The 26,600-nt window shown below is 39.2% G+C and overlaps 1 protein-coding gene across 11 annotated transcripts in view; it reads left to right on the forward strand.

Annotated features, from left to right (window-relative positions):
* Positions 1 to 26,600, forward strand: part of LOC131030400 (histone acetyltransferase HAC12) — a 175,323-nt gene that overhangs the window by 63,168 nt on the left and 85,555 nt on the right. For 10 of the 11 annotated variants that reach the window (XR_009102895.2, XM_057961221.2, XM_057961222.2 and 7 more), the window contains 3 exons: positions 2,492 to 2,620; positions 3,799 to 3,999; positions 4,337 to 4,479. Coding sequence is in view for 10 of the 11 variants with exons in the window: in XM_057961221.2 (XP_057817204.1) it covers positions 2,492 to 2,620; positions 3,799 to 3,999; positions 4,337 to 4,479 (473 nt within the window). In the remaining variant the exon portion in view is untranslated. The remainder of the gene's footprint in view (positions 1 to 2,491; positions 2,621 to 3,798; positions 4,000 to 4,336; positions 4,480 to 26,600) is intronic. The other variant, XM_057961219.2, reaches the window with a different exon arrangement.

Consider the following 26,600-nt stretch of genomic DNA (forward strand, 5'->3'; position numbering starts at 1 on the left):
ACTTAATTTAGGGTGGACTATAGAGGGAAGGTGGGTAAATAATTAAATAAATGATTTGAATTTATTTAATTAATTCCAGCAGGGTGACTGGAAAGGGTAATTAAATAATTGGTCTTCTTTAATTAATGCTGGAAGAGGATAATATTGAGTGTAGTTAGGATGTGGACGATTTTAGGTGTCTACAATTTCCTTTTATAGAACATCCTAGCTTCTTCTTTCTTTGTTAATTGGTCCAATAAGGTGATCATATCACTTAAGTCTTTCTTGAACTCATTTCTCCTCATCAGCTTAGGGAGTCTCTTAGGTGCTCTTTCATCCTTGTACCAATCTTTTCCAATTTGTATGAAGCAATCTTTCATATTTTGCTTCCATATATTCTATCATTTGTCTAAGTCCATTTTTTAGAATTCTTCATAGGGCAGCAGATAAATGCTTCATTGATGAAATTTGACAAAATTTCCCCTTTACTTGAATATCTTTTATTGGGATTTCTTGAGTGTCAGTGTGGTAATGCTTAGCACATGCAAGAACTAGGTCATGACTTGGCATTGAAGCTAAGGATGAGGTGGCCTTACAACCTATTGTCATGACATTCTTTTTGACATTAAGCTCCCTTGCTAGATCCTTTCCCCAATTGATATTATGTGTTCTAAATCTTTATCTCTAATAAGGGGATAACAAGAGATTATTTTTGAAGGGAGTTCAAAACAATGGTATCAATAAGTTATCTTCATGGAATCCACAAATATGGGATATTGAACACTTTTCCTTTTTTGTGGTTGCGAATACTTTAGCTTTGATTCTATGGGGTCTTTCTTTATGAAACTTCAAATCTTAGCTATTCTGTTTTACTTGCTGAAACAAATCCTAGATGACTTGTTGCAGGGAATTATTTAGCCTTAGTTTGTCTTTGTTTGGTTGGGGTAACCCTTTGCCCCTATAGCTATTTTATTTCTTGTAATTGGAGCTCAAATTGTTTTCTGCAAATCAAATTAGGATTTAAAAATGTTTTCATAGAGAAGAGAGATTCTTTTTTTCTTTATGAGAGCAATACATTTCTTTCTCTCATTATGTATAGCCCATAGGGCATTTACTCATAGGGGATGAGCTAAGTGGGAGAATTATAACCTCATTTTTAATGGCACTCAATTTATCTATCTTTATCTAATGCTTTCCGCATTTTTTGCCCCTTTGCCCTCATTTGGAACTTTGGTCTATTCTTCTCCAAGATCATGAAAACAAGATGAGAAATGCTGAAAATGCTTCATTGTCACACAATTTGCACTTTTTAAAGGTTTTTTTTGCACCTTTTAAAGATTTCTTCAATTTTTATCATTGTGAGCAAAAACATCTTCAATAGTGCAAAAGTGTGACATAGAGAAGCAGCAAATTGTGAAAATCATGGAAAGATCGTTGTTTCCTTTCACGCACTTTTTGGGCAAAAAGGCCTTGCAAAACACAAATTTGTGACAAATAATAGTAAAATCAAAGACATTTTTCTTTTGTTGAAGATCTCTATTCTGCTAAAAGAGACTCACAATGGGGAATCGGAAAAATCAAAACAAATGTGACCTTTTCATTATTTTGTTGAAAAGGACATTCTGAGTGCCAAAGAAAAGGATCTTGTTGATTTTTTTTTTTGGCAAAATAGTTAGGGAATGAGGGAAAGCATGACATGGAATTGGGAAAATAGGAAAAATATAATTTTTTTCTTTAAAGATACAAATCAAAAGGGGCATATGACTTGAAAAAATGGTTTCTCCTATTTTCAAATGAATTTTCGCTCTTTTCAATATTTTCATATCTTGATATATCTTAAACCTCACTGTGAGTAAGCACCTGAAATTTTTTGAAGGGAAAACCTGAGAAAACAAGTTTTTGGTATGGTTATGACAATGTGGATACCAAGCTACTTCTCATGTCCTCATTATTTTTTGAATCTTGTTCAGCTATACTACTACTATCTTCCCTCTTCCTTTTTGCATATGAACTACAATTGCTATCTAAGTAGATAATAAGGTATTAATCAAATTGTTTTGTTCCTTGTTTTAATAATTATCTACACTGGATGATTTTTCTGTCAGAAGCATTTGATTTTCTTAAACAATCATGCATTTTCAATGTATATTAGTGTATTGACATTGAAATCAGCAGATTCATTTCTTTGTTGTGCAGATTGATAAAAAAAACCAATGAATTTTTTCGTTCCCTTTAAATGCATTATTTATATGATAATAGTCACCAAAATTAGCAAGAGGACAAAACTCTGAAGAAACCACTGGTTTAATTTTCCATTTAATCATTGTCATTTACTGCAATACAAGCATCTTATCTGCACTGGTGCAGCTAACTCATTTTATTTTCACCATTGCATTTGGCCACTTCTTCTTTGTCTGGTTGTATAAGATTGCTTCAGCTACTCATAACTAATTCAGTATTTGGGATCATATGCAAGTAAACAAGAAAAGACTTGACTGTTGTTTAATAGCAGGTTCCAGGAGCAGATGCTCTTGTCGTAAGAGTAGTGTCATCTGTTGACAAGAAAGTAGAAGTAAAGCAAAATTTTCTCGAGATTGTTCGTGATGAAGGCTACCCCAGTGAATTTCCATACAAATCAAAGGTACGTTCAGTTTTATTTGAACAAATCTTTGTATTTAATCTGAATAGTAACAGTCTACTTGAAGAAAAGGTTGCCATGGGCATTTTATGAAGGCCATTTAATTATTTTTTAATGAAGTAAATATTGTATTAATATAGAAAAAAAGATAAAATAGTTAGAGCCCGCTCAAAACAAAATCAGGCTGATTATAAAATTACAAAAGAAATTTCAGCAGCTTGTGTTTGAAGAAGAGAGGCCAACTGCAATATACGACTAAGAACATCACAGCAAAGCTACCAGCTGAGCTGGGTGTTATGAGTAGACAGGTTCAAAATTCAAATGCATTGATCCTATAGATGTCACATACTATAGATGTTAACTTTCAGTAGAAGGCAGAAAAGTGTAGATTTCTGGGTATACATGATTATCTACTTGGCCTCTAGAGATCTAGTAAGATGAGTATCTTACCATACTAATGTGACATGGAGCTTTTTTTCCTATCTTTTGTTAAGCAGGAAAGAGTAACCATGAATAGTGTGGTTCCCTTTTTAGTAACAATTAAGGAAATCAGTCCATGTTGAGTTCTGTTTACAAATCATCCCAATGATGCAGAAAATGAGTTTCAAGGTGTTGGGAGGTTTACAGATAGAGAGGGTGATGTGAATAAGATTGCATGTTTCTCCTCCAAAGCAGGATTTTAATCTTATTCTTTTTGGGTAGTTTAGCTTCCTTCATACAAAAACTCCAAATTCTGGACATGATTTTTACGGGTCTTGGTTTTTTGTTGGTCTATTTACGATTCCCTTTCCAAATCTGTTTTGCTGCTTTTAGAGTGAAGAAAGCATCAGGTGCTCCAATCAATTCTAGTAAGATTTAAGCATGACGTGTTATTTTGGGAAAATTATTTTATTTCAAAATGGGATACGGGATGTCCAAATCTAATCAGGTCCGTTTTTGAGGTTCTTTATTATCCTTAGAGAGTTGTGAAATTTGCTCGCTTAATTTTAAGTGGAATTGTAGGTTTGTTCTTTTCAAATAGGCATAAAATTTTTAGAGGTCACTTCATCTTTGAAATCTCTGTTGTTACATCTTGCTTTAATATCACAATGAAATATTTAGAACCATCACAAATACATTTGGTGCTAGCTTTTTAATGATTGTTTTGCTAAATATATGAATCATACTGTTGATGCTATCAGGTTCTTCTTCTATTTCAGAAAATAAATGGTGTAGATGTTTGCCTCTTCAGCGTGTACGTTCAGGAATTTGGTTCAGAATGTTCTCATCCAAACCAGCGACGCATTTCCCTCTCTTATTTGGATTCTGTGAAGTATTTCAGACCAGATGTGAAAGCAGTGACTGGAGAATCCCTTCGCACTTTTGTATACCATGAAATTTTGGTAATACTAGTTCTACCCATAAACATAAAATCATTTGCCTATTATAATTTACCATAGTTACTCATGTGCTTATCTTTACTAGTTTCTCCTAAATGTGTTTAAAGATGGCATTAGAACGGTCTAGTGTACTTTACTGCATGATCAATTATTCATTACAATGGATTGCTCAACAATGTATTTTTTACTCTTGTCCTTTCCTATTTTGTGGTTAGATATATTTTTAGTAAAACAAGAGAAGAAGAGCAGGAACAATTCCTGTAAAGAACCATTCTTTCACATCATACATATGCAAGTGTTTCAGTAGATTAGTCCATAATTTTTTTTTCTTGTTGAACAGATTGGATATTTGGACTATTGTAAAAGAAGAGGTTTCACAAGTTGTTACATATGGGCATGCCCTCCTATAAAAGGAGAAGATTATATTCTCTATTGCCACCCTCCGATACAAAAGACTCCCAAGTGTGATAAGCTCCGTGAATGGTACGGAACACTTTTAGCTGCTATGTTCATCTATCAAGATTTTTTTTCCATTGCCTGTTATCTCTTGAAAGTATTGCTTTTTCAGAACCATTTAAGGTTTGGAACTTTGTTGATCATATTTTTTTCTTTCACATATGTCAGAAAGAACATAATATTGCTGTACTGCTATCAGCTATAATGTGCAGCTTGCATGACAATGTCAAACAAGTGCGACTTTGATGCATGCAAGAGATGCACATATAATAATTATAGAGTAAGATTTTTACTTGATAGTGTTAAAGAATGAGCCATGTGTTGAATGGCTCTGTTTGAGATATTGGAAATTCCCAAATATTGATGTGTGCCAACAGGAGTGGAAACTTTAACCATACATTTTGTTCATTGTGACTGATCTTTGAAATTGGATTCTTTTCCTTTCAATTTTCTCCAATGTGTTTTTGGTGGTATTGACTACATTTAGCACAAGAAGTTTTTCAACTGTTGTTGCTTATACCAGAAGGTGGATCTCTGCCTTAAGGTAAACACTATTATTTTTATTCGAGTTTCATGACATGTGTTGATGTGTGTTTTGAGTCTTTGACACATCAAAATGCTGGAATGGCAATGTTCCCGTAAATGGAAGTTGTTAACCTCAAGACTTTTTGTTTGATTTGCAAGTTACTAGGTTGCTTGGAATATCTAAGTAGGAGATTGCTTTGGCAGTCCTGTCCACGGAGCTCCACTGGAATACAAAGAAAGTTTTATGATTTCAGATGGTAAAATCAAATGTGTGCAACCTAAAATCCACTTCTAATTATGATAATATTCTGGCCAATGAATGTATTTCATTTTTAGACTTTACTCGATAAATTTCATTCCCAATTTGAATAAAATGACAACACATAATCCTTAAAATCCAAAATCATGTACAATTGAAGTTGAACAGACACTTTTTTTTTCTGCCATTTATGTGAAAGAATTTTTTTTTTTTAACTAATTTACAACCCTAGCATGATTAATGTTTGAGCTAATTTGAAAGAGACTACCTTTTTTTAAAATTTTACAAGTGCGAAATCCAAAAATCAGGATTATCATACATAAAAAATTAAATGAAAACCCTATAATTTCTTCCTTGAATGCACTTTAATTTACAAAACTCTTAACACAAAAAATCAGAAAATGAAACCAAAATTGCATCAACTAAACCTATTCTAACAGTGATACAAAAAAATGTTAAAAGAAGGGTTAGAGGAAAAAGGTTAGGAAGCCTCAGCTTGTTATTCCTGAATCTCGTACACCATTCATTGTATATATAATTAAAACTAAAAAACCTTTCTTGGCATGACCTGAAATGCCACAGCCTTATGCAAGATATTGAAAAATAAATTGAATGAATGATTCAATAATCGGATGATTACATTGAACGATATACACACGTATATATAGAGGTTACAAGACAATGTTCTATAATTAGAACATAACGTTAAAGTAAAAGATTAAAGAGCTAAAAGCTAAATTAAGCTTAAAAGCTAATTAACTAAAAAGAAAAAGCTAAATGCTAAATAAAGCTTAAAAGCTGATTAATTAAAAAGAAAAAGCTAAATGCTAAATAAAGCTTAAAAGCTAATTAACTAAAAAGCTAAATGACCATTAAACAAGGAACTAAATATAGGTGACTACAATATAACTAAATATTCTAATACCCTCCCTTAATGGTCATTCTATCTACTAACTACCCTACAGAAGACACTGCAAGTCTTTTGATCACAAACGAAAAGAACACTCTATTGCGGTGGAGACCCTCCCTAGATCTAAAAAGTGTTGACGACCAAGAATACCAAAATTCATCCAACTTGACGTTGGGTAACCAAACTGAAACCTGAAACCATGATTTTGAGGAAAATCGGCAAACCCTTTTGCAGAAGAGTATCAACTCCAAAACTGACTGCAAGATACTACGGTTGCAGATGTTTGCCCTGGTAGGTGTGACTCAAACTAATTGCAACAAAGCACAATTTTGAGGAAAAAACTGTCAAACCTTGAAATAGGAACCCTTGAAAAGAGAATTTACGATTTTGAGGAGAAAATCGAAAAACCAAGAAATTTGAGGTTACAAATCATTGTTTTTGTGGAAAAAAACGGTAAAACCCAGATAACTAAAATCTTACGCGAATATCGTGGATTACAGATGAGATAATTTTTAAGGGAAAATTATAAACCCTGCGAACAATTTTTGAGGAAAAAATCGTGAAAACCCTCCCATGATTTTTTGTGGAAAATATCAGAAAACCGACAAACAATTTTTCAGGAAAAAATTGTGAAAACCCTGGGACTTGTAAGACGAGGTCTGGCCTAAATCAATCTGATCAAGGCAACGATATTCAGATATCGTGAACATGCACTGTTTCCAGGTGTTGTGGTAGATGTTCCAACATGATGTTGGTCAAAGATGCTATCACAAAAATGGAGGTTGAACGAGGTCAACCAAGTGAAAGCATGAGACAAAAGAATCTGATTCAAAAATCAAAATAGAAGCTGCTGAAAAAACTGAAACCCTGGAAAAGAATTCTGGCACAAATTCCAAGGCACGAATTTCGAGGTTTGGAAGAAACCTAGAAATTAAAATTTTCTGCACTTAAAACAGCATAAATGGTGCCCAAAAAATAGCAAAAATCCCAACATCCACAGAAATTGTGAACTGTTTTTAAATTCCAAGGCAAATTTGCTGGCACAAAATTCGAGGTGCAGAAAACGAGGCACCTAGAAAAATCTGAGACCAACTCAGAAAAGCTCTCGAAAAACCCACCAAGAATCTGAAAACAGAATGCAGATCCGACGGCTCAAAAATAGAAGCATGGAAAACAATGCACCCAGAAAAATTTGATGACGACCCAATTGAGGTCTTGAAAAACCCACCAAGAATCTGCAACCAAAATAAAATTTTGACTTGAATTGAAGGGTGAAAACCCTAGTCGAGAATTGCAGAAATCTTAGGAAAATTTTCAATCTGCAAAAAAAATAAAAATTCCAGGTTGCAGGCTCGAAAATCTCCAGAACTCTAAAAAAAACATGAATTGCTGCCCAACACAAAAATTCGCCCACAAACTGGAAACCCTCAAAAAACCTTCTAAAAAGCAAAATCGTTTTTTTTAATTAAAAAACAATAAAAAAAATCTGGAAAATATTCCAGAAAGAAGGGCATGAATTTTTATTAAAAAATTCGCCAAACTTTAAAGAATCCCATCGACCTGCTCTGATACCATGAAAAATAAATTGAATGAATGATTCAATAATCGGATGATTACATTGAACGATATACACACGTATATATAGAGGTTACAAGACGATGTTCTATAATTAGAACATAACGTTAAAGTAAAAGATTAAAGAGCTGAAAGCTAAATTAAGCTTAAAAGCTAATTAACTAAAAAGAAAAAGCTAAATGCTAAATAAAGCTTAAAAGCTAACTAATTAAAAAGAAAAAGCTAAATGCTAAATAAAGCTTAAAAGCTAATTAACTAAAAAGCTAAATGACCATTAAACAAGGAACTAAATATAGGTGACTACAATATAATTAAATATTCTAATAGATATCACAATCTTCAAAGGGAAAGATGAACCATGAAAGTCACAACTCCAACTGCTTGACTTGCAATGCAGATTGTAAGAGTTTGAATTACATGTTTGTACGTTTGAAGGGTAAGGGAATGTGAAAAATATTTCCTCCCCAAAGCTACACGAAAAAGTTACAAAAGAAGTTCAAAAGTCATTTGAATTGCACTTTTGACTTCTAACTTTACATTACATCTCATAAAAAAATTGATATCTTGTGCAACCTTCTAACTTTTCTTTGCATCTTTTCGGGACTTTTGACTGCTTTGCAGATACAAAGCAAAGTTGTCCTGAACTATGGAGATGTGATCAAGATTAAGACCATTTGAATAAATGAATTTGACATTGACCTTGAAAAAAATGTCTAGTATTTTCTTGTGTATTTGCCTATGCTTAACCACATTCTTTTCAAGTTTTCAATAAGAGGTCCTAATGCTCACGAGACACCTGATAAAGGCTACATCAAAACTTGACTTTTTGGGAGACTCCTTTTTTACTACCTCTTTAAATTGATCTTTCAAATCTTGAGCCGAGTTAAAAGCATGTTCATCATCATATTGGTGACATCCAATTCCTTCTATAACAATTTGCATGCCATCAAAACATCTTGAGCTATGCATAGGCTACTTTATATTTTTCTTTGCAACCTTTTAAAATTTTCATTTGGTACCTATATGCCTCCTTCACTTCTTGTATAAGTACTTTCCAAACCAAAATGCCCCCATCTACCAAAGCCTAGTATTCATCTTTGGCTATTTTTACAACTTGGGGGTAGTTATTCTCTATGATCTCCAACTTTGAAATTATCCCTTCCTCCAACATTTTCATTGCATCCATCTCCTTTGTGATCTTTTTTGATCACAATGGCAATCTCCCCCATGACTATACGACCCAAAGATAGTAACTCGTTATTCCATGCCTCAATGGCCTTGACAATATTACCAAGTTTCCCTACAACAAAAATGTCTTAATTTGAGGCTTGGACAAATTGGTGAGTGGGAGTTGTAGTTCAAGTATTGATAGGGCCAACCAAATATTCAATATGAGAAGTGAGATAGGAAACCTTATCCTTCAATTCTTTCTTTGTGGCCAATCCTTATACATCTATATCATCAAATCAATGAAATATGTTATTGCCTATTTTACCTCATCCATTGATTGTTTGTCGAGGGAGTCTATAGTTGTTATGTAGTCAGATGGTTGCATTTCAACATTTGGTTTGTCTATTAGAGGGGTGATAATTTTGGCTTGCCTCACTCCTTGCGTGTTAGTTGTGATTGTAGATCTCACCTTAGGCCTTTTGGGAGAAGCATGATAAACATAGAGGTCGACTTTGAAAGATCGTCCATTGTAGGTTTAGACATCCTCGTCCTTTTCTAAATGATTTAGTTGAACTATACTAGGGTTTCTTGTAAGGCTGATTCTCCTTGTCATGCCTTATCCTTTTGTTGTTGTTGCTCTTTTTGAGCTTTAGGAGAATTTTGGGGGTGAAGAGTAGGTGTCCTTTTGGGGGAGGTAATAGGAGTTCTTTGGGGAAGAGATGGAGTAGGAGATTTAGTAGGGGAACTCTTGGGAGAAGGTGTGTATGATCTGGTAGGAGATGAAATAGGAGTTCTCTTAGGAGAAGGTGAAGGCATTTATTTCATGGAGATCTTTGGGGAATCCACTAGTGGAGGAATAATACTTGTGGTAGGGCACTATGGAGGAGGAAGAGCTGAACATGGAGGAGAAGGTGGAGGAGAATGTAAAGGAGTTGTCCTATTAGACTTTGAAGATGTAAGGGAAACTTCTTGTTGTTTCATAAAAAAATCTTTTGAAGAAGGTGAAGAAGGAATATCTTTAGCACTTTGCTTGGTTTGCACTTTGCACGATGGGAGGAGGTTTGGGAATAGAAGTCTCTGGGCCTTGAGAGGGATCTTCTCCTTGTTGAGCCATTCTTGATTATACAAACTTGATTTTTGGTTTCTTTTTCCTCTCTACCTTTGATGCTGCTTCATTAAGCTCATCCTTTTCCTATTAGTGTTTATAGCTTTGACAATTGCCTTCAGTGCTACTTCTTCCTACTCTTGTTCTAGTTGCTCCTCTTCTTCTCTTTCCTTTCCTTCTAAGGATTCTCCCACCATTAGATTAAGTTTCTTTTTCTTCATCGCTTCCTACTATTTCCAATTTCCATCAATTACATTCTTTGTTCTATCCTTAGTGGTCTTGAACTCTTTAGTAGTCCAGTCCATTTTTGGGGATTGGTTTGTCAGAAACCCCATTTTGGTTATGGGAGGGATCAAGAATGTTGCAATCATTGAGTTCTCTAAGCTTTGTGGCAATTTGGAACATTTTCATTTGATAGGTGTCAAGCAATGAGTAGCTTCTCCTTTGGACTTCAAATTCATTTGCATAGTTAGCCCAAAAGTCTTCCACTCTTCATTTATGTTTGTAGGAGGCCTCTAACCCTCTATACACGACCTAGGGTTAAAAGATGCCCTTAAATCAAATGTCTGTAGGCTCACTTGAACCATTTTTTATTTTAAAGTTTTATAACTTGAATTGTGGAGCTTGCCAATAGAATTAGGTTACTGGATTCGTTCATCTAGACCCAGAATTGGGTACAGGTGCGAGCTTGGTACGAGTGCGATTTGAGTTCACTCCCCAGTTCGTTGTAGGTCTAGCCCGGCTTCATTCTTCCTACAAAAATGTTTTTAATAAAGTCTCCATTGGTGCAAAGTTTTTTCCCATTCGCGCATGCCCAGGCACAAGGTATCGAGAAGGTTTTAAAATTCATTTCATAGTAACATATGTTTGTAGCATTAAAATTATTAAGTGTTATTTAATTTATTTTTAGTTAAATTAAATTGTTATTGAGAATTTAACATTTACTTTTAGTATAATTACATTCAATATTGTTTTATTTTATTTTTATAGCTTTTATTTTTAATATTAACATTTAATTCATATATTAAATATTCAATTTATATTTTGAAGTATTTAAATTAAATTTAACAAATATACTTTATTTAATTTAATATTGTTTTATTATAAATTTAACACACACACACACACATATGTAGTGTGTACGAACGTAATACAAACCCAAGGAAAAATAATTTCCTGTACCTGTACCCGTACCCAAATCAGTAACTTAGGAAATAGGGAAAGAGATTGCTTTACCATTCTTTTTGAACAATTTTTTTGTACCATTGCTAGCGATATATATGATTCTGTCAGCAACAATTTGTCACTTACTGTAATATGCACCCTATGTATTTTTTTTGTTTTTGTTTGTTTTATGTATGCTGAATGTGAGATTTTTTTCAGATAATTCAAGGATGCAATGATAGATATTTTTGCAGTAATGTTTAAAGAAAATAAACACCCAAATACCTAATATTTGAAATTCCCACAAGCTGGAAACAACTTTCAAGTATTCTTACAGAGTTTGCATTGTGTAATAACAATGAAACTAACAATATCGAGATGGCCAAATAGCTTCTAAATGATAATACAAACATACTGAGAAGCTGCAATACATAATAGGTCTGAAGGAAATTCTGGACCAGCAAGCTAGCATTTGAAAATGGCTCCAATCTCCTTCAAATCCGAACCTTTTTCACCAACAAATATTCCCTTTGTGTCCAACATCTCTGGATGCCTCAATGCTAGCAATAAACCCTCCCAAATCTTAGGCACTTAGGCCCTTAAAGTGTAATGTCCCCATTTTCGGGTTCTCTTGCATTGCAGTTGGCACTGACATTCTGGGCTTGTGTCAACATGATCACAAGGCTAATTAGATGTTGCTAGTGAGCTCAAATGGTTTAGTGGAGTTGTGTGACACTTTTAGTTTGTTGGCATTTGATCATTTGAACTAAACTGGTAATGTGTGTTTGCTTGATGCAACCGGTTTATGTCTGTTGTGCATAGAGATTAGATTTATGTATGATGACTATTTTGTATGTTGTCATTGATGACAACTATGTTTCTTTAAGTCATCTAAGTCCTATAGTTCAACTAGCAAGGCTTAACCGGTTAGCAGAGACAGTTTTTATCAGAACTAGTTATTAGGACTTCAACCGGTAAAAGACTGATAGTCTTATATTCTGACAACGGGTACGTGAAAATCATGAAGATTGAGATGATGCGGTTTTGCAACAGCATTGAAGACTATCAGATGAAGATATGTTCGTGACCGCATGTACAGATTCGATCAGGTGAACGAGATTTGTTTGACAGAACATATTAGTTAATCTGCAGTGATGAAAATCACTCAGATCAGTAAAACGACACAGAATTGGATTTGTTATGTCGGTGGCCGACATAACTAAAGTGTACAATGCAAGATTGTCTAGATGCATCGAACCTAGGGAATTTTAACAAGGTTCTAGCTGACCTTATGATGATTTTAAATGTGTGATGAGGTATGAAAGGATATATATATATATATATATATATATATATATGAGCTTGATAGTGTGAAAGATCATGAGTGAATTTTGTATTTCTGATAGTGCGGTGATCAAAGGAGTTGAGAAATGAAGTCTATGTGATGTTGTAATGTTCTGAAGCGGATCTTATCAGACACTGAAGGTGTTATACTGAGATCATTTGTACTTGTTGTCTCCCTAACAATTGCAGCAAGAAAATCCTCTTACAAGGTCACTCCTAACATGGTGCAGTCGGATCCTAACAGGTTTGATCATGAAATCCTCTAACCAAGTGACACATTAAATTTTGTTTGCAAATCCCAGTAACTTGGCTAGCTCCTAACAGGGCTGGTCCTCACAGGCCTTTTTGTAAAGCTCTTAACCGGGCTTAGACACTCCTAATAGGGTGTGCCCCCAACTGGGTGTTGTCAACCTCCACCGGTCAGATCTCTATACTGCAGATAGTGGATCTTGTGGGTACTAACTCCCACCATTGTTTTTCCCATTTGGGTTTTCCACGTATAAACTCGTGTCATGTGGTTTATGCTTTATGTGGTGATTGCATACTTGGTGTTATTTCTTACATGCCTAGTGAGTTTTAAGTTGGTGAAATTGATATTCAGATTTGTATTATTTTTACTATCATTGATTCACCCCCCCCTCTTAGTGCCTTATAAGTTCATCACAATTGTTATTTTTGGCTTTCGGTTTGGTCTCCAAGATTCTTGAAGGGAGTGTCTATTTTTAGTCACTTGGTCAGGTTCGTTTATAATCTTAGATCATCGGAACCACTTCTACATAGTATGATTTCAATTCTGATGCTTTTTGGCCATTTTCTCTATTTGAGTGTAACATTTAGCTATGTTTGATTAAATTCTCTAAGGCTGCCATTTTAATCAAAATAAGTTATTGGGCACCTCAATGTTATAGCTCGTTGGAGAGAGAACGAAAAAATTTAAATGATGAGATGCAAAAAATGACTTTCAGTACCATAAATGTTTTAAAAGTAAAATAAATCACTTTTGGAATTATAAGGCTTACTAAATTAATAAAGTAATTTTAAAAAGGAGATTTTGGAAAGTCCCCTAAAAAACTTATAAAAAGGGGAATTGTGAGCTCATTTGGTATGTTGAATTTATTCTATTTCTCTGATTGAAACCTTCGTGGTTCTCAAGATCGAACTTTGTTCATCTCAGCCTTTGGAGGATGAGAAACCTCTTGGGAAGATCAGTTTCAGTGGTGAAAGATTCCTCCCTTGTTGGTGATTGGCCGAGTCACTCAGATTTCTCATTGTTGGACACAATGGATCACTGAGAGGGGGGTGAATCAGTGATTTAAACTCTTTTCCTTCAACAAGGAGATACTGTTAATATATATAAAACAAACTGAGTGCTAACCGATAGCTTAAACAGTGCAAACAAGGTGTGTGAATGGACTTGCTAAAACATTAATATACCACATGCACAAAGATGCAACACACAACACCAGATACATACGAGGAAAACCCAATGTGGAAAAAACCTCGGTGAGAATAGCTGCTGGAGATCTTCTGCTCCAATCTAGCCTCACAATAAATCTCTGATGACAATATCTAGGGCACCAATCCAAGGAGCACCAACCCCTAATTTATGAGCACCAACTCAAAAGAGCACAAACCCCTGCACAATTTATAGGCTACAACTTAAAGGAGCTACAACCCCTTCACTAAGCTACAACTTCGTGAAAAGAAAACAATATAAAACTCAAAAATACAAATGAAATCACTGTTGCAAATGAAGTTTTGCGACCTTACAATATTCTCCTCTGCCGGTTTCACCCTTACCGGTCTGTATTCTCTCCACCCACTCTGCAACTTGACTTTGCTGATAACTTTTCTAAATTCCTTCTCACAATGTCTTCTCTCCTTCAACTCACACTTGATCACTCTTAATCAGGGATAACTTCTGCCAGTCACCTCTGTGTTCAATGCACACTCCATCGGTTGTCCCTTATACCAGTTTACTCTGCTTCACCTTATCAGTCAAATCCTCGCTCATAAACACTTCAAGTGTTTTTCTCTTCTGCTCTCAGACAACAATTTCATGTTGTTGGGTAATTAAGCATTAAGGTAAATTGTGTTAGCATCGACAGTTAACCCGTCGGTTGTCGGCAGTTGGCACTGGGTAACTAACCGACTCCTTTATATTGTATCTGTTTCCAATCTTTGGACATGCTATTGTAGTCGAACATATTGCTATCATTGTATGTACTGGCTTATTATGAATCAATAGAACACTTGTGAGTTCTATATACTCTGTGTACTTCTGTCATTTATGCAATGTCTTAACCTGACACCCTACGGGGAAAAGATTTGGCGCCGTTGCCTAAGTAAAAACCTGGGAGCAATGGGAAAAGGATGTACTACATGGCACACGGATAATGGGACAGCCATTACCAGAAGAAATGAGTGACCCTGACAGAGAACGCGAAGAATTGTTCGAGGGGGAAAAGACACTCACAAAGGATTTCTCTTGCATCCTACAGGCGGCAATCGAAACACACGTACGGAGGGAAGCCACTGCCGAAGATGTCCCAGAAGATGATGTGTGGAGTTCGCTTGGAGTAAGCCTTGCTGTGAATCGGTTGATGAACGAACTGCCTAACCTTTTGGCACAAGGATTTTTGGCTCTCCAGAACCGAAGGGAAGACATCTACCGAGAGAACTGACGGCAGCAAATTCTACGGGAATTTAGGGAGCGCCAAGAAGATGAGCGCAATACATGAACTCTGACAGTCAGAGAGAATAAATAAGAACACCCCATTGTAATGAGTATGTTAGTGACATACATTATGTACGAGGGATGAAGTAATAAAAGTTTTTTTTGGTTGTGTACATGGTGTGTGCTTGCTATGTACGGAAGTGATTTATGCCCAATATACTAAATAAAGACAAAAATAAAAAGATACAAAGTGACAAATGGGAAGTGGCACAAAGAGCGTTGAATCTCAGACAACAGATAGAACGAAGGCGCAGGCTAAGGCAGCTTGCCGATGGATGACTGGTCGAGGGGTTGCTCGAAGGGAACACAGGAGGTGTCACGGAGGTTGCGGAGGCAGAGATAGACGGAGAGAATTACACTCTCTACACTGTTGTAGGGTTGCCCGAAGGGAACCTAAAAGAAGTCACGGAGGTTGTCGAAGGAGAACTCTATAGTTCGCCAGAATACCACCATAGGATAAGAAGTTGCGAAGAGTTGGTGGAACAAACTAGGCGAAATCTAAACTTGATCGATGCTACCAAAGACCTACTAAAGAACTTGTCCATTTCAGAGGACAACCAGAGGGAGACAACCAACCGGAGGGAGACGACCGAAGGTGACGATACGGCCGGAGGTGCTGAGGGAACACAAGGGTATCGTACGAGAGGCAATTTGTTCGGTTCAAGGTCAGCAACCTTCTCCAGAAGACCCACGAGTGGAGGGTCAGGTGCAGGAGGCAGAGGCGACGGATCATCGGGTACAAGCACACAAGGCACTAGAGGAGCGAGACCCAATGGTGGGATGGCAAGTAAACAAAAATTGCCAAAGTTCACAGGGGACGACAAGGAAGACCTCGTATGGCACTGCCGTACATGTGAAACTATTTGGTCCGCCAATGGAGTGACGAACCAGGATGAGTGGGTACAATAGTTCCTAGCCACGTTACGCGGAGTTGCCATAGATTGGTACAAGCAAAAAGTGGCCACATGGGCCAATCTACAAAAGGAATTCAAGGAGGAGTTTTGGTTGCTCCATGATGACAATGAAATCGTAGCCGAGATATACAGTACCAAACAAGGTCCCAAGGAGACAGTACGGGCATACAGCCGGAGGTTGAAAGAATTGCTGGGTAAAATGGAAAGCCAACCTGCAGATGGGTTGAAGAAACGATGGTTTGTTGAAGGGTTGAAATCCTCCCTATGGAAGAAGATGTAAATTGTACCCCCGACGTCATATGATGATGCCTATAATAGGGCGATGGACCTCGAGAACGAACACAAAACGTCAAAGAAGAGGAAAAGTAATAAATACTCATCCGATGATGATGAAGACTCTAAGGGGGAAAGCAGCAGCGGTGGCGAATCGAGTAAAAAGGTGCACGCGCTCCAAAAGGATATGGAATGAATGCTGAAAGAATTCAAAGACATGAAGGGGAGTACAAGTAAGACTGAAGAAAACGACGTGTGGTGTACGGACTGTAGGAGTGACAGACACACCAAGGGGTCCTGCCCCAAGAAGGCTTTTTGTGACATTTGTCAGATTGTCGAACATTTGACAAAGGAATGTCCCTACAATATGAAAACCAGGAGCCAACAAGTTCTCTTCACGCAAGAGCAGCCGGCCGCCGGAAATTCGCAAACCGCCAACAATAATGCATCATCTGGTGAATACCGGAACAACCGGCGAGGGGGGAAGACCAATAATAACAATAATAATAGGGGCCGGATCCAATATGATGCGAAGGGACGACCAATGATCCAGTGCCGAGCTTGCAATCAATGGGGCCACTTTGCCAGGGAGTGCACCTCAGAAGAAACCCCACAAAAACTATGCAAATGGTGTGGGCCTGGAGACCACGATGATGGAACTTGCCCAAAGTCTGGAGTGAACCTGCTCAACATTGACAGGACGGAGGAACAGGTATTGGCAATCACACGGTCATAGGCAAAGAAGGCCACATACTCGGACCCTCGCATGGAGAAGCAGCGAGCGCTGGAGGCGAAGGCTGAAGTGGCGAAGGAAACGTTGGCACAGGGGAACACTCAGGAAGTGGCAAGTACTTCTCGCTCTGAGGCTGAGGAAAATATCCTGAATCAAATGCTGCAGATTGAAGTACCTGTGAAGATGAAAGACCTCTTGGAAACGATGCGGCAATTACGTACGACACTCCTACGTACGGTGCAAGTAACTCCATAGAGTTGGGTGACTCGGAATACGGACGTTCCTGGTGGAACACCAACAGACCCATTGGTCCTAACACTATACAGTGGTCAGCACCCGATGGTGGTATAAATGGGAATACTTGGCACCATTTTGATTGACACCATTGTCGACGATGGGTCGGGAGTGAATGTGCTTCCGTAAGAAACCTGGAAGAAACTTGGCAAGCCGACACTGTGGCCGTGAACCTTCAACTTACTGGGAGTAGATCAACATGGTATCAAACCTCTTGGAACGCTCATGGCGCAACAAGTGACCATCGGGACACAACCATTTGTCCTCGACTTCGTGGTGATTCCGCTCGCCAAGAAAGGATACGACGCCATTCTTGGCAGAGGGTGGTTGGTGTCGGCCAGAGCGAATCACAACTGGAAGCGTAACATGTTGTCCATGGAGAAAGCCGGGTGAAAATTTATTATCGACTTGAAAACACAACTTGTGAGTGAAGAACTCGCATCAAAATCGGAATCGGATGGCGAGGGCAAAGTTGACGAAGGAAAGTACGGAAGGGAACCGGATGAGGAAGGCGTCCTCGAAATCTAAGGATGTTCGGAAGATGAGACCGATTCCCTTAATGGGCTCTTCCACTGGCAAATGGAAGACTACGAGCTGCTGTATGGGTGCAACATGTTGCAGGTTGACGAAGAGTCGGACGAAAATGAATTTCCACCAGCGTACGGGGAATACACGGAAGGTGATGCTCCTGTCAACGAGACACCAGCACATAGGTTTTACATGACAAAACCAATCCGGTACGAAGAGTCCGTAAAACCTACAAACCTCGGCATGGAAGCAGAGTCAAGGAACATCCTGGTTGGCAACGACTGGAATCCAGTCCTGAAAGCCACCGTGTTTAAAATATTCATGGAATACAAAGATGTATTCGCCTGGACATACAAGAACCTCAAAGGGGTGTCGCCAGAACTGTGCGTACACCAAATTTCACTCGTACCTGGGGCCGTACCTATACAGAAGAGGTCGTACAGAATGAATAAAAACTATGCTGCGAGAGTGAATGATGAAATCGAACGTATGCTTGAAGCCGAGATTATTTTTAAAGTGCAGACCAGCGAGTGGGTGTCGCCCATAGTGATATCCCTTAAAAAGGAGGCAAACCAGATCCGAATCTGCGTGGATTTCAGATGCCTTAACGTGGTCACCATAAAGGACCCGTTTCCAATACCATTTACGGATAGCATCTTGGAGGAAGTGGCCAGTCATGAAATTTATTCATGGATGGATTTTCTGGGTATAACCAGATATCCATTGCCGAAGAGGACATATTAAAAACGACCTTCGTAGTGGAAGATGGTGTGTACGCGTATAACCGAATGTCGTTCGGGTTATGCAACGCGCCAGCGACATTCCAACGGATAATCCTTCACATATTTGACAAGATGTCAGTAGGGAACTTCAGGGCGTTCCTTGACGACTGGTCCGTCTACAGTAACCAGGATGCACATCTGGCCGCACTTGGCGAATGCATGGAGAGATGCAGGCGAGCCCGCCTAGCACTCAATTCCAAAAAATGCAGATTCATGGTGTCTCAAGGGAAGCTGTTAGGACACATAGTGTGTAAGGCTAGACTCAAGACTGACTCGGACAAGATTCAGGTGATAGTGGAAATGGAGGCACCGACAGATGTCATGGGAGTCAGATCCTTCCTAGGACACAGGGTATTACAGGCGGTTTATTAAAAATTTTGCTCAAGTATCCTGCCCTCTGGACAAGCTGACAAGGAGAGGTGAACGGTATGCCTGGGGGACAGCTCAAGAAGAAGCCTTCCAAGAACTGAAGTCACAGTTGGTAGGTGCGCCAATCCTGACATATCCGAATTGGGACAAAGAGTTCCTTGTACACGTCGACGCATCAAATTTTGCCATAGGAGCCACACTGGCACAGGTTGGCGATCATGGGCTAGATCACCCAGTATACTTCGCAAGCAGACTCCTGTCAAAGGCGGAAAAAAACTATAGTACGATAGAGAGGGAAGCCCTAGGGATGGTGTATTCCGTCCAGAAGTTTAGACATTACTTACAGGCCATGCCGTTCACATTCAATGTGGACCACCAGGCGTTAATGTACCTGGTGAATAAGCCAATCATTCAGGGGCGAATCAGCCGATGGGTGCTGCTGTTGCAGGAGTTTACATTCAACATTATTGTACGACCTGCGAAAAGCTATGTGATAGCTGACCAGCTATCTAGAATCAAGTCAGGGGAACCGGCGGAAGGAGTAAATGAAGACTTCCCGGACGCGCACTTATTCCACATTGCCGTTCTTTTTGCCTGGTACACAAGCATCGGGGAATATCTGTCGACATCACAATTCCCTAGAGAGATGCCACCAGGGGAACGAAGGAAGCTCGCACTAAGGAGTAAGATGTTTCAACTCATTAATGGCCTTTTGTATAAAATGGGACTTGACCAGGCCCTACGGCGATGTGTCCTGGAGGAAGAAATTCAAGGTGTTTTACGGGAAGCACATGAAGGCCCGACAGGAGGGCATATGGGGCCCGACACCATGGCTAGAAAGTTCTATTGGCAGGTCTATGGTGGCCGACACTGCATAATGACGCTTGAGAGTGGGTGACGAGTTGTGACACGTGCCAATGGGCGGGGAGGCCGCTGAAGAGGGATTTTATGCCCCTCAACCCGTCCAATGCCCAGGAATTGTTTGAACGATGGGGGCTGGATTTCATCGGACCTTTGAAGGCAAGTCGAGCCCGACAGTGCAAATACATCGTGGTGGCCACAGAATACTTGACCAAGTGGGTCGAGGCACAGGGTCTGCCAGACAATTTGGCTGTCAGTACAACAAGGTTTATCTACGAGCCAATCATTACACGGTACATGATTCCAATCCAATTGACGAGTGACCGGGGAGGACATTTTGTCAATCATATAATCTGGTTGCTCACGATGGAGTTCAAGATATTCCACTCCTTATCAAGCCCCTACTGTCCTCAAGCCAACGGGCAAGTCGAGGCAACAAACAAAATAATCGTCTCTGTGATTTACAAGTCTTGCGGAGTGGAGAAGGAAGATTGGGAAGAACGCTTACCGTTGGTACTGTGGGCGTACTGGACGACGTATAAGGTCACCACAGGATAGACCCCCTTCCAGTTAATGTTCGGGCAGGAAGTGGTGGTGCCAATGGAATTCATGGTGTCGAGCCTTCGGATCGCCATTTACAATAGACTAGGCGACATGGAGGGTCTCCTAGAGCGGTTGTTTGCCTTGAACAAATTGGATGAGCAACGAATGATGGCTCAGTGGGCGACAGAGAAGGCACAACAGAGGCGGAAAACGTGGCACGACAAACACCTAGGAAGAATGCAGTTTACTCTCGGACAACTTGTGCTGAAGTTTAATAGACGCAATGAAATAAAGCCTGGCAAGTTCAAGGTAAAGTGGTTGGGTCCATTTAAGGTTTGCGAAGTCGGTGCGAACGGAGCCATTAAACCGTGGACACTTGACGACAAGGAAATACCCGAGTCAGTCAACGGCTTGAAATTAAAGGTGTACCGGGAATGCCTAGACTGTGAAAATTGAAAAATTTGGAAAAAAAAAATTGAAAAAATTATAAGTTGAAAAAACACCATTTTTTGATATTTCTTTTACAAGCAATGTTTTTAATTTTGGCAAATATTAAAATGGGACTTAGTTAGTGGAGACATGAAGGAAAATAAAGTGCGGCATACATTGGAAATGGCAAAATAACAGTCTTAATTTTGTACGGACTGGGGCTAGAAGGAAATCTCCGTACGAAAATCATTGCCAGGTCGACGAAATTACTATTTTTAGTACGGCATGGAACAATTCAGTACGAAATTACTTGTTAGTACGGAAATCATTGCCAGGTCGACGAAATTACTTGTTAGTACGGAAATCATTGCGAGGTCGACGAAATTATTTGTTAGTACAGAAATCATTGCCAGGTCGACAGAATTACTTGTTAGTACGGAAATCGTTGCCAGATTGAAGGAAATCATTGCCAGATTGACGGAAAGCATTGCCAAGTACGAAATTTTACTTGTTAGTACGGGAGGACATATTACTACAGACATAGACATTTTAGTACGGACACAAGCATTGACATATTAGTACGGACATAGGCATTTTTAGTACGGAACAATTCCGTATAGCCATAAACTCAAGCATTTTTAGTACGGAACAATTCCGTACAGCCACGAACTCAGGTATTTTTTTAGTACGAAACAATTCCGTACAGTTCCGTACCGACACAAACTCCAGGGAAGAGGAAAAGATCGTACGATTCATTGGTGTAGGAAAAAAAACCGTACGATTCATTGGTATAGGCAAAAAGACCGTACGATAGCAAACTGGTCCATCCGCAGTGAAAGAGAAAGGTCCGTATGGGTTTTGAAGATGATTTGATTACAGGTGCATATTCCGTACACCATCTCATCAGGGAAAGAAGTCGAAATTTGCCACGCCGTACACACTAAGGCAGTCGTACAACCATACTGGAATTGGTGAACAAGACAGTTAGGGCATTGGGAACGGTTAGCATTTGAACCCCAGGCAGGAAACAAAATTCAGTTAATGGAGCAGGCAACTGGTAGGTTGAAGAAATTAGATTGGCGAAGGAGGCTACAGGAATCCCAGAGAGAACAACACGGAAAGGATTCGATGGGTGATCAGCAGGATGCGAGCCGGGGGAAGGTCGTGGTGCAGGTTGCACGCACGCACAAAGTCACGCCAGACACTGTGACGTTTGAGGGACTAGCTAGCAGTACGTGTAGACAATGGTGGGAAACGGCCCTAACCCCAGTCGACATTGAGGTCAAAGTAGCCCTTGCCAAAGCACGCGTCCATGACGCAATACAAATGCCCATCTTTTCTATTAAGGAATTTGAACCATGCTTGCGCACTATGATCAAAACCTATGATCCAGAGTTGCGTACATCGTCATTTAAGTTTCAACATACAGATATCATAGTTTCTTTCAATCTGGATGATTTTGAGAGGGTTTTTGGCATCTCAGATAAAAGGAGAAAGATTGACAAAAATGCAACGAAGATGTCCCAAGAACGGAAAACGCAACTGTTAAAAGAAATGTGCTGGGATGACTTGACGGCAACCGACTGGGCAAGGATTCTAGCACCGTAGGGCAGAGGGTTAAAGAAAACATTCCTGAAACCTGGCATCTGGTAGTGCTTGCTGGATTTGCTGTAGAGTCGACTAACTGGCGCAAGTAGGGCGTCGGATGCAGTGGTACCTATGATTGCACTGATGTAGGGCCTAAAGAAAGGTACGGTATATAATTGGGCGAGTTTGTTATCAGATAGAGCCCACGATTTCCTGATGCTGAAGCACAAAGTTTTTTACATGTCGTACCATGCCATCTGGTTGTTTTTGGACTTCGTACGAGTACAGGTACCAGCCAATCTCAGAGGGTGGCTACCACGAGACTGCATTGATTCCTTACAACCAGCTATTTTCTATTGGACAGAGTTAGATGCACTCACGGCTGGTGGAGAGGGTCAGACTAGCAGGAAGAGAAGAAGGAAGGTCCCAGTGGTGGTGTCAGCCAGTGACACCGATTCAGGACAGGCAGAGAGTAGTGCAGACGAGAGTGTGGAGTCCGAGGAGACATCGAGGTGTTCCGGAGGGGACACTACTTTCCGACTCTCGGAGCTGGCTGAAGTAGAGGTGGTGACAGGGACCCTTGGTACGGAAGAGGGCGGCTGTGTACTGTCTTTTAGCTAGGTACCACGTGGAACCCACAGGTTGCCAGCAGGGGGTGTGGCACGACCTCCAGGAGAAGGGGTTCAGGCAGGGCAGTTGCTATTCACACCAGCATTCCTGCACGTGGACGGGGAATTGACACCACTTTCCTTGTCTGGGGTGACGACGGGAGTCCTTCCTGGGGTGGCCATTCCAGCATTCGGGCAGGTGCGTCCTGGTCCTCTAATGCAGACACCTGCAGTGACCACCACTCCTTGTATTCCAGTGCGCTCACCTATCACGAAACAGGAAATAGGGATGGAAGGCATGGGGCAGGCAAAGGACACTAGGGAAGCAGTGGAGGACACAGACACATGGTTGGACCGATGTGCCACCCCACCCATTGTGAAGTTATATTCAATTGCAATAAAAGAACTATTATATATATGTGATAATATTGTTTCGTTTGCAGGCTGAAGGAGAGAGATCATTTACGTTTTCTATGTCTTCTCCAAATGATTCATATTGGGCTTTATATGTTGAGAGGACCGGTCAATGGATGTCTTGACCAGTCATGTCATTTAGACATGACCGATCAAGGCACCCATCGATCGGTGCCTCTTCATAGTGCACGTCCCGATCTATGTTATGTTTGGTAACTAACATTAATAATTAAACTCTTGTTCGAAGCGGTGTTTAGTTAAGATGCTTTATTAATGGCCCGAACAGGTTTATGAACTAAACTCGATAATAATAGAATTCTATATGCTATCGGGTTAATACCTCGATCGCATAACATCGACGCTTAACTATGTTAAGCACGTCGTCGATCTAATCCTTCTTTTATCAATGTCAATATCATAATCATGAGCAATGTTGTAATCCAATAAACATATTCAGTTCGGAAAGCATAAATCAGATAGCATAATCAAAATAGAACAAAGGAGATTAATAGGTTAGGAGAGTCTTATCTTGCAGAAGCTACTAATGCATTAACACTCCCTCTTAGCTTTGGAAGATAGATAAAGTAACTTGCATCACATTTCTTTTTCATAATGTCAGTCTCCAAAATATATATCATCAATACACCTGATATGAAGTATCATCAGGACGCAAGATACAAATATAAAACATCACTCTAACCATGTGATATAAAAGATTCATTATTTCATTATGACAAGATATCACTTGAACACGTGATATCAGTATTTCCTAAACACGCAATACTAAGGATAAACATATGAGGATGATTAAATTCTCATCTTATCCAGGTTGTGATATGTGCACAAGCATTTTATACAAGTGTTTTATCACAACACCATCATGGCACATCCATGACATACCAAAGATCCAACATGATAACTGGTTAGAGAATCATAAGATCGTCACCTTATGATTTCTGTATACAAGTGTTCATTATTTGAGAGATCGTCACCTCTTAGATATGAACACAAGGGGTGAAACCCAAAATGTCTCAACATGACAAAAGAAGTTTACACATTAAACATCTTATTTACAAAGCAGATTACCTTTCTATCATACCTAAACCTTTTCTGAAGTGATCAACCTTCACTCTGGAAAGTGGTTTGGTCAGAATATCTGCAGTCTGATCTCTTGTGCCAACATATTCCAATTTGATCACATTTTTGTCTACCATGTCTCGCACATAATGGTATGGAATCTCAATATGCTTGGATCTGTCATGAAATACTGGATTTATAGAAAGCTTTATGCAGCTTTGGTTGTCACAATGGATGATAGTGGGTTTCATAGGTTCACCAAATAATCCCACAAGCAACTTCCTAAGCCATACTGCTTCTCGAGCAGCCATGGAAGTTGCAATGTACTCGGCCTCGGTGGAACTCTGAGCTACAGAAGACTGTTTTCTGCTGATCCAAGATATCATGGCTGATCCCAAACTGAAGCAACACCCTGAAGTGCTTTTCCTGTCAGTCACACTCCCAACCCAATCTGAGTCTGTAAATCCGTGTAGGTCTAGATTGGCTTTCTCATATTTGAGACCAAGGTTTAGAGTACCTTGTAAGTATCTCATAATGTGTTTCACTGCAATCAAGTGAATTTCCTTAGGCTCACACATAAACTAACTTAAGGCATTGACAACATAACAAATATCTGGCCTTGTATTCACCATATACATCAGAGACCCAATCATCTGTTTGTAGAGTGTAGGATCAGTGGATTGTGACTTTGCTGCTGCTTCTCTAAGATTATGTAAATTTGTTTCCATGGGAGAGGTCATAGGTCTGCAGTTATGCATTCCGAATCTCTTCAAGATGTCCAAGGTATACTTTCCTTGGTTTAGTATAATATTGTTAGAATTCTGCCATACTTCCAATCCTAGGAAGTAATGAAGGAGTCTTAAGTCCTTCATATCAAATTCTTTGGATAGATCATTCTTGCATTGATCTATAAGATGATCATTTCCTGTGATTAATAAGTCATCAACATATAAAATCAACATTAGCATATCACCTTTATTTCTTTTGTAGTAGAGATTAGGATCTGCATCATTTTTATAGAAACCTAGTCCTTAGAGATAGGTGTCAATTCTTTCATACCAGGCCCGGGGGGCCTGTTTAAGCCCATAGAGAGCTTTCTTGAGTCTGCACACATGAGACTCTGCATCATAAATTTCAAACCCTTCAGGTTGCTCTAGGTAGACTTCTTCTGAGATTTCACCATTTAGAAATGCTGTCTTAACATCCATTTGGTGTACCCTACATCCTTTTGCTGCTGCAATGGCTAATATAGCTCTTACTGATGGATACCTGGCAACAGGTGCAAAAGTTTCTTGATAGTCTATTCTCTCCCTTTGTGAGAAGCCTCTGGCCACAAATCTGGCTTTGTGTTTCTCAATACTGCCGTCTGCAGCATGTTTGATTTTAAATAACCATTTAGATGAAACCACAAATTTCTTGGTTGGCCTAGGAACAATTTCCCAAACATCATTTTTCATAATGGATTGATACTCTTCAGACATGGCATCCTTCCATACTTGATGTTTAAGTGCATCTGATACATTGTTTGGTTCATTTTTAGAGAGATCATTCATGAGAGCAACATAGCTAGTGAATTTATTAGGCCTTTTGCTTTCTCTGAAGGTTCCTGAAGGAGTAGCAAACTTCTGAGCTTCTGCTACAGTCTTGGTGGCCCATAGAGGTTTTTTCTTGAGGTTTTCTCTAGGTGGGATTGGAATTTCACCTATAGTTTCCTCAAGATTCTCCCTCTGAAGCTCAGGAGTAGGGTCTTCTTCTATGTTAGGAGTGGGAATATAGATTTCAGGCTCTATTGTACTTAAGGCTCTTTTGAAGGCTAAGTCTTCTTCGAAGATTACATCCCTACTAAGTTCAATATTTTTTTGACCATGTATAAATATTCTGTAGGCCTTGGATGTTTCACTATATCCTACAAGTATTCCCCTTTTTCCAGAAGGTTCTAGTTTTAGT

This window comes from Cryptomeria japonica, chromosome 7, assembly GCF_030272615.1.
Source record: "Cryptomeria japonica chromosome 7, Sugi_1.0, whole genome shotgun sequence".
NCBI lineage: Eukaryota > Viridiplantae > Streptophyta > Pinopsida > Cupressales > Cupressaceae > Cryptomeria > Cryptomeria japonica.